This window comes from Anas platyrhynchos, chromosome 22 (genome assembly GCF_047663525.1).
Source record: "Anas platyrhynchos isolate ZD024472 breed Pekin duck chromosome 22, IASCAAS_PekinDuck_T2T, whole genome shotgun sequence".
In the NCBI taxonomy this organism is placed as follows: Eukaryota; Metazoa; Chordata; class Aves; order Anseriformes; family Anatidae; genus Anas; species Anas platyrhynchos.
In genome coordinates, this window is record NC_092608.1 from 3,874,470 (window position 1) to 3,882,861 (window position 8,392).

Sequence of the window (8,392 nt, forward strand, 5' to 3'; positions counted from 1 at the left end):
TTTCTTTTCATTATTTTCTTAATTTATTAAGGTCAACGCCAAAGTGGTACAAGACTCATCAGTAACACATTTAATTTTCACATCTGGCAGTCCACGACAAATGAGGAACAAAACAGTAACACTGGTTGACAGAGGCTGACAGAGATATACAAAATCAGTGGCACTCCAGCAGTCCCGTACAGAACTGGCTACAGGAAAGACTGACTTGAAACCTTTGAAAGACCTTTGGTCCAAATTCACTCGGTGTTTAAATTCACTGAACTAAACCACTAGATACAATAAAACGTGATTGCCTTTTCCTTGAGCAGCCGATCTCCTTAGGGATAAAAAAAATATGACATTGTCCTTCAGTGACAATGAACAACACTGTCCTTCCATTACTGCGATTCTAGATATTGTCAGGCTGCTGATATCAAGCACACAGGCAAATAAATAAAAAGAGAACGCTGTTAAATTTAGAGTCAGCTGCATGTGAGAAAGCAAACAAAGCAAGAATAACAAACAGGTATTTCTGCCTGGTGAAATAGAGTCCTTCAGCTCCTTAACCGCTTATTGAAGTTATTGAAGGGATTATGATTAGTACAAATACTGCATTTTTTTTAAGGATTGCATATACTTTCTGTATTTACCCTCTAATAGCAAGTTTATACTTCACAAACTATTTCACAAAAGAAAAGCACATGGGTTATTCACCAGTGATAAACACTTACACAGATCACATAGGAAACTGAAGTATTTTAATAGCAATACCCCATTACAGAAGAGCCCTTCCCCTACTTTTGCTTTAGGTACGTTTAAGTGATACAAAGTCATTGTCTGTTACAGCAGTCACCTATATACAAACAGCACTAAATAAAAACTAAACACACCAGCTCTCAGATGGTAACTGACTCTAGTTTATGGATATATTGAAGTTCAAGTACTGACCAGCCTAAGTTTGTTTTCAAAAACAAAAGAACACACCAGTTTCAGAGACAAAAACACGAGGGGAGATACAGTTGTCTATGAAGACTACAGGAACAGATATACCAAGAGAAATGGGAAAAACTCTCAACACTAAGGCACAAGAGAATTAATACTCGAATATGGCTAAAACCTTATTGACTACAGCATTGAGTGAGCAGTTAACGATGAGTGTTCCTATGCTCAAAACACTTGGCTACAACATTAGTGGGTTTTGTGTTCCAGATGAGTTTACCTCAGTGCAGCTGCACGTGGCATTCCTAAAAAAAAAAAAAAAAAAAAAAAAAAAAGGGGGTGGATTTAAGAGGGCAGTGATGAGTGTTCGCTTACATTGCACTTATTTTATACCTAAGCATCAGTTCATAATTCTGCAATGAAATGGAGATCCATCCGCTACTAATTTCATCTGTTTTTGTGGGGACCACCATTCTGGTTGCCCAAAGGGCTCCCACCCCGTCATGCAACCCTGCCAGCCCCCAGCACCTGGGAGCAGCAGCATAAGGCACGATACAAAGCCCACGTGAATCGGGGGGATTTAGGTGGGCTTTGGATCAAACACACAGCTCGCTGTGGGGCTGTGGGGTTGCACAGGGCTCGCTCTTTCTTGTGGATTTAAATGATGCTCCCCCTTGGGAAAATAAATAAATTAATTAAAAGTGCATGTCTGGAGCGAGGAGATTTAAGCGCAGGCTTAAAACGAGCATGTTCTTGAGAGTCTTCTCGGACGGGCCCTCTGTGGGATCTGTCGCTTGCTCCTAGCAGCAGAACTTTTTCTGGCACTTGTGGATGTTTGCCACCATCCACTTTTAATCCACTGCGATCCTACAGGTTGAGCCCCTGAGCACAGCTCGGGCTGCAAACCCCCCATCACGCAAATGATGATCTCCAAAACACATGAGAAAACCCCAAATCCCAGGAGCCCGGCAAAGCCAAACCCAAATCCAACCAAAGCTTCCAAAGACGCCGTGGGCAGAACCAGCAGGAGCAGAGCTCAGAGACCCAAATCTCTCTCTCTGTCAGAGAAGAAGAACCAAGAAAAGCTCAGCAGCAGCCCCGGGGCTGTGGTGCGGTTGCGGGGCCATGCTTCACGCACGACGCGAGGCGGCGGAGGAGGTGGCACCGCCGCCGGCCGGGCTCATGAGGTTCTCGGTGATGTAGGCCACCAGCAGGCAGATGAAGACGAGCATGACGCAGATGGAGCCGCCGACGGCCGTCATGGCCACGACGATGTCCCTCATGGCGGCGGGCTCCACGCGGAACTCCACGCACTGCGCGGGCGGCGCGGGCCTCGGCGGGGCGTAGCGGGGCTGCAGGCACAGGCGATAGCGGACCCCGCCGTGCGCCTCGGGGAGCAGATAGTCGCGACAGGAGGCCCCCAGCTCCACGCTATCGCAGGGGAAGCGCGTGTAGGTGCCGTCCCACGAGCAGTTGAGGGCGAAGCCGCGGAGGCCGGCAGCGGGCCGTGGCGGGGCCCATTGCAGCAGGACGCTGCCGTTGCGCAGCGCGTTGGCCACCAAGGCTCCGCTGGGCGAGCGGTGAGCCAAGCAAGCACGGGCCGAGCACTGGAAGCCACGGGCAGGGGGTCGGAAGCACAGGCGGCCGGCTGCTGCTGCCCCTTCGGCCCGCACCTTGTAGGGGCACCAGGGCTGCTGCTGCTGCTGCTGCTCCTGGTGATGCTGCTGCTGCTGATCCGGAGGGGCGGCGGCGGGGGGCGGCCCGCAGAGGCAGAGCAGGGCGAGCAGGGCCGGCAGCGGGCTGGGCATGCCGGCCGCCTCGGCATGGAGCCGGGGCTCGGCAAAGCTCCGCCGGCTCCGGGGCCCCCCTTTTATAAGCCCCCGGGCTCCGCAGCCGCCGCGCCGGCCGCCAATGGAGAGGCGGCTCCGCCATTAACTCTCGCCGGGCTGCGGGGCTGCGGCTGGCCCCGGCTGCCCGGCTCCGGAGAAGGGGTCCCGGGGGAGCCGGGGGCGGGAGAGAAATGGGGGTTGGGGGGGTTCTGTCTCTTGTTTTTGTTGGTTGCTGAGCGATTTGAGGCCTGGGGGGGGGGGAAGATTCTGAGGGAAATTCAGGGAGAAAGACCCCTGCAGCGCCTCAGCAGCATCACAACCAGCATCTCCCACAGCCCGGCTGCTAGCAGGGGTAAAATTGGGGGGTCTCGGCACCCCCAGGACAAGGAGAAAGAGGTTCAGTGTAAGGGGTGGCCTAAGGCAGCTCCTGGCTGCAGCCGGACCACCCCACGCAGCCCCCTATGGATCTCCACGCCTGGAAGCAGCAGAGCCCCGGCTACAGAAAGAAGCAGAAATAGGGACATCACCCAAACAGCCCCTAACAATTCTCAGTTAAACTGGTAAAAGTTGCACCCAGTCCTGTCTTTTCCAGTTTGCAGATTTCATTCTGCACACCCATAACTGCGGGGATGTGCGTGTGTTCATGTTTTTCATGAGGTTTCACATTGTGTCCTGAAAGCTTTTAATTCCTGGTTTCTGAGCTGCTTACTTTCCATCCACGCAAAAAAGCCGTGGACAACCATAAATCCTGCTGGAAGCTGGGATGCTTCTGTCCCTTAGCTCTAAATACAGAATGGCATTTAACTAAGCTTTAGTGCTCACAAAATGACCGACTTTAAGGATCTAAAAACTCTCTGCAATTAACAGCATCGACAACATTCTCTAATAAAAATTACTTTAATTAAGAAAGGAAACAGGTGACAGCTAATTTAACCCCTCCTCCCTTTTGTTCTCCCAAAATTGCCAGCTTCTAGGAGCATGTAGTTTTAGGAGCATGTAGTCACACAGGCAGCCACCTTTCAGCATTCTTGCAGAACCCTTTGGAAGGGAAAGGACCATGTCTTGCCATCCCAAAACGACCTCTGCAAATTTCTGTGAAAAATCTGTGAAGGTTTCCCCGGACCGCAGCAGAGAACCACCCTTCTGATGACTGGAAGCATCTCTTGGGTCTTAGTATACAAGACACACAGTGCAAGAAGAGTGCACAGGATCTCCACCGCCGTCTCCTGACCACCTTCCTTCCCCACAGTTTTAGTGGAGTGGACACACAGGTACATAATACAGTTTTAACTACTGCTTGCAGAACAAAGAGCAAGTTCAAACGCATGTTTTTAATATCGTGGCCAAGCGAAAGCAATGTCTCTGCAGCCCCGGCCCAGATCTTTAAGGTGGTGTTGATTTCTGATCCAATTAAAGAGACTAGGAGAGAAACTGGTGTTTGTTAAATGCAGAACAGGAATGTTCACAGATTAATAAAACAAAAATGCAAGCAATAAATTAATAAAAAGAAGGTTCAAAAGTAAATATTATAAACAGGCGTCTACACACAAAGGAAAGGAAAGGCCAGGTATTTCATTAGGGCAGTAAGACCAGATGGAACATTCCTCCTTATAGCAGAACATACACATTTGTCTACATTTAACCTTGGGAAGTAGAAAGATTATCACATTATATTGTTAAAAACCCCAACAATATACCTAAAAGCATTGGTGTATTTTTTCTTCTATGGTGTTAGCTACTTGGAGATGCACAGCAACCCAGAAACTGTGGAAGTTTTAATGAAAAATGTTTATTGTTTGATATAAACTTAAAATAAAAAAGTAAGATTCTGAAGCCTATTTCTATTTCACAGCCACGCCCCCCCCCCCAAAAAAAAAAAAAATAAATACATTTTGGACTTCAATGAAGCTGTTATTTAGAACATTCAGTGTAACTTGGAGCAATGTGGAACTTGTTAAAATAGTTTTGGTTTTAGATGCATGGAGCATCAACATGACCAAATGGCCTCATACTGAGACTCCTCTTCCTGGCCGAAAGACTTTTCAAAGTATCTAATTTCTTAAAAATCTTTACTTAGAAAATATTTAGTATTGTGAAATAGTTTAAATTTGGTTTAAAAGACATATGCAGGGATTTTTCTTTTATTTCTGGCACCCTACAGAAAGTTGTTAGAAATCTCTTGATACTGAGCAGCACCTACTGATGCTATTGAAAATGAGATCAGCACAGAAAAGGATGCTAACAGCGTAGTACCAGCTGCTCTCCTCAGAAAACACTTGGTGATCGCAGAACACGAGGAGGTGCTGTGCTGCTGAAGGCACTTCATGGTGGCTGAGGCCAACTTACCTGGGGAAGTTCCAGCAAGGATGCAGGAATGACAATCTGATGGCCCTTTCTGAGCAGTGCAGGGTGTTCAGGAGATGCAGGGATCCAAACCAGGCCAGTTTTGCCTCCTTAAGCCCTGTGCAGCTCTCCCAGCTGCTGTTCCTAGCAGATGGCATTCCAGAGCTACCATCATTTCTGTGGTCAAGGAGATCTGGCACCAGGTGTTAAAGCCATACTTGGGCCATCACGGTCATCCTGGGACCTTTTGGCTCAAGGGGCGTGCAGTGCAAGGGTACACCTGTCTTCTCATTCTTTATTAACAAGACATCTGTGTTGAATAAAGAGGGATCTAGACAAATATTCCTTCCATTTCCACATTGTCTTCATTCACACGAACTCCAGGTTACAGAACAGCCCAGGGATCTAACACCTGCCTCACCCTTTTCATGTATATTGACTTCCACTACCACTAAAGCGACACCAAGCTCAGCAGAAGTGGCAGGCCTCGCTCCAGAGGTGATCAAACACAAAACAGCACGAAGATGGTGGCTGAGTCGGAGCTGTGTGCTGCTGCAAGGTACGAAGAAGGAACGAGAACTGAAGGACGCGCATCCCCAGCAGGCCTAAACTACACCAGTCCATGTTAGACTTGTATTTAATCGCAAAATTTTCCAACAGCCACACTCAAACTATATAGGATATGATCACCAGTCATGGGGAGAAACAAGTGGTAATCTCTTACATCATTTTTTTTTTTATATATATACACATATATATATAAATGAGAGGACGTTCTTGGTTTGTGGAGGTGCAGACGGTTCCTCCTACAATATGCAAGCATTTGGGGCATTTTCTCCTCCAACTGTTTCAGATGCCTTCAAGAAAACATCTCATTCCTGTCACATTCTAAGCCCTATAAAATGCCATGTAAATGAGTAACGAGCCTAACAATTTAACTAATTGATAGGCATATTTTCCTCATCTCTGCCTTCATTTATAAAGGCACAGAATGTACTGTTAATTCCCATCATCTGACTAAAGATGTGGCCAAACCACTGCCACCACGTGAACCCTGGAAATGCATTTGTTTACAGAAATCTCCTCTGCATCAAGTTGTGGGAGCCCAAAGGAAAGGAAAGAGCAACCCATCAGAAAGTTGTAACAGCCTTCCAGGTTAGCCACACCTTACCCTGCACTGCATCCTTTGGCTTTGCACTGTGTCTCTGGGCAAAAAGATAATTATTTATGTAAGAAAGGCAAAAAAGAAAAACACATGTTTTGGCTCAGTTGGTCTGCCAGCACTGACTCCATGTGAACACTTTTTCTGCTTTCCTGCTTCCCTCCCACTGGGTTTATTGTCTCCCGTTAGGGGAAGCGCTGAACTTGTACCCAAATGGGGGCAACTTGCTGGAGGCCAGGCAAGGAAGCACTCACCACCCACAGCTAAGGGGTTATGCAGCACTGCACCAATTTTCGTCTTGCACACAGCCACAGCAGACAAGCCCCGGAGCCGGGATGCTCAGCACTCTGCTAAGGGCAGCACGCAACATATGGTTGCTAAAGCATTCCCCCAGCAGGGAGCTTTACATTTAGGGCTGAGTTGCTACAGTCCCCTCCGAGTCAGCTCCGAGGATTACTCATCCCAGACACGCAAAAGCACCGAATTTGCCTCCTTATGTAGCTAGCTCCTGCAGTCTGACTCAGCACGTGGTCTCACCCTCCCGGGCTTCTATTTCCAGCTCTTGATTCACTCGCTGTCCAAAAGTCTGCACTCTGACAGCCACAGGCTAGGAGCATGGAAGAGCAGGAGTGAATGAAGCTCAGCAGACAACAGCAATGCATTTCCCACTGGGGCAGCTCGGGCACGTAGACTTGAAATTCGTGCCACAGACGGTGTTGTCATTGATCCTCCGCTGAAACAATAACACCGCAGCTACCTACCTGAGCACTGGGGGCATTTTTGATGCGGATGCATCTGAACAGATAGCAGCAGCTCCAGCTAATGCATCCTGACCGAGCTATTTATAGCTGACAGTGGTGGCTGAGCAGCGCTGCATCATGCAGCAAGGTTGGCAATGCAAAGCGCTAACGCGGCGTTAATCATTTCAGGTCCCTTGGGCAATCTCACAGTGAGCTCAGTGGGTTGTGAGTGCTCCCAAAAAGCCAGAACAAATGTCCTCCCAGGAGGAGGTCAGTGCTCTCACGGGGTTTGGAACACTGCTCCAAGCTGTCACAGTGAGGTTCTCCTGGTCTCAGTGCACGTCTATATCCTCCAAGTTCCAGCCAGCAGCAGGTCAGGTCGGTGAGGTCCTAACAAGATGATTCCCCGGCCTCTGTAACAGCCAGCAGCACCACCCAGCTGCCCTGACAATGCAGCTCTAGAAAGGGAAGCAGCTGGAAAAAACTGTTCTTGTTGCTTCCACACATTGCAAGCAGAGCCGACCACATTAACTACTCCAGGCAACCCCGGAGTTTGACTTAGACTGATGATTGTCCTGGTAAGAAACAGAGGCAGAATAAAAACAGAACAACCAGAAACCCCTGACATGTTAATTTCAAGCTCCATTAGAAGCACTGGAAGAAAAATCAATATTGCCTGAAATGAAAAAGGCCAAACTTATTGGGAGATAAATGTTGTTTTTCCAAGTGTCTAGAAGTGCCACAAAATACTCCCCAAAACAAGGCATTAAAAAGTCAAATGCAAACAGGGAGCAGAGATCTCTCCTGCAATCTTTATCAGGACCTTCACCAACAAGCTGTTGGATGAGTGAGCCCCCAGAACACAGGGTGGTGAGGGATTAGGAGACAGCTCAGGGGCAGGGGGCTTGCACAGTGTGGGGATGTGACAGCTCTGCCCTGCTCACATGAAGCCATGTCCCAGGCCTGGAGACGGCACGATGAAGCCCAGTCTTTCAGCTGCCACCATTTTAAGTTCCAGGGACTCCAGCTGACTCATCCCTTCTGTCTGGCTGCCTCAGCCAGACATGTTTTGGAGGCTGAGTAAAGCAGAGCACCACAGACTTTATCTACTGAATCAACAAAGCACTAGGAGTACCCAACTTGATTAAAAACCAGACCTGTCCTGAAGCAGCATCATTTATCCTAGCTCTGTGAAATCCACATGGATATTGGGGGAATCAAAAGAAGCTGGACAGGATGGGAGGGAGATGGATGCTGTGGGTCCGAGAGGCAGATACAAGCTGGGATGTGGCCTGATACCTTCTGCTGAGGGGCTGAGGATGGGCACTGCTGCTGGGGTGCTGCAGCTGGGTCCTGCCAGCAAGGTTTGACCGACCATCCATTGGCAAGGAGAATGCTGC

General features: G+C 48.6%; 1 protein-coding gene across 1 annotated transcript; it reads right to left on the reverse strand.

Moving 5' to 3' along the window:
* On the reverse strand, positions 1–2,938 carry FNDC10 (fibronectin type III domain containing 10). The gene has a single exon (XM_038166604.2). The coding sequence runs from the start codon at positions 2,724–2,726 to the stop codon at positions 2,049–2,051; it is 678 nt and encodes a 225-aa protein (XP_038022532.1). The 5' UTR covers positions 2,727–2,938; the 3' UTR covers positions 1–2,048.
* Positions 2,939–8,392: the final 5,454 nt, after the last annotated feature.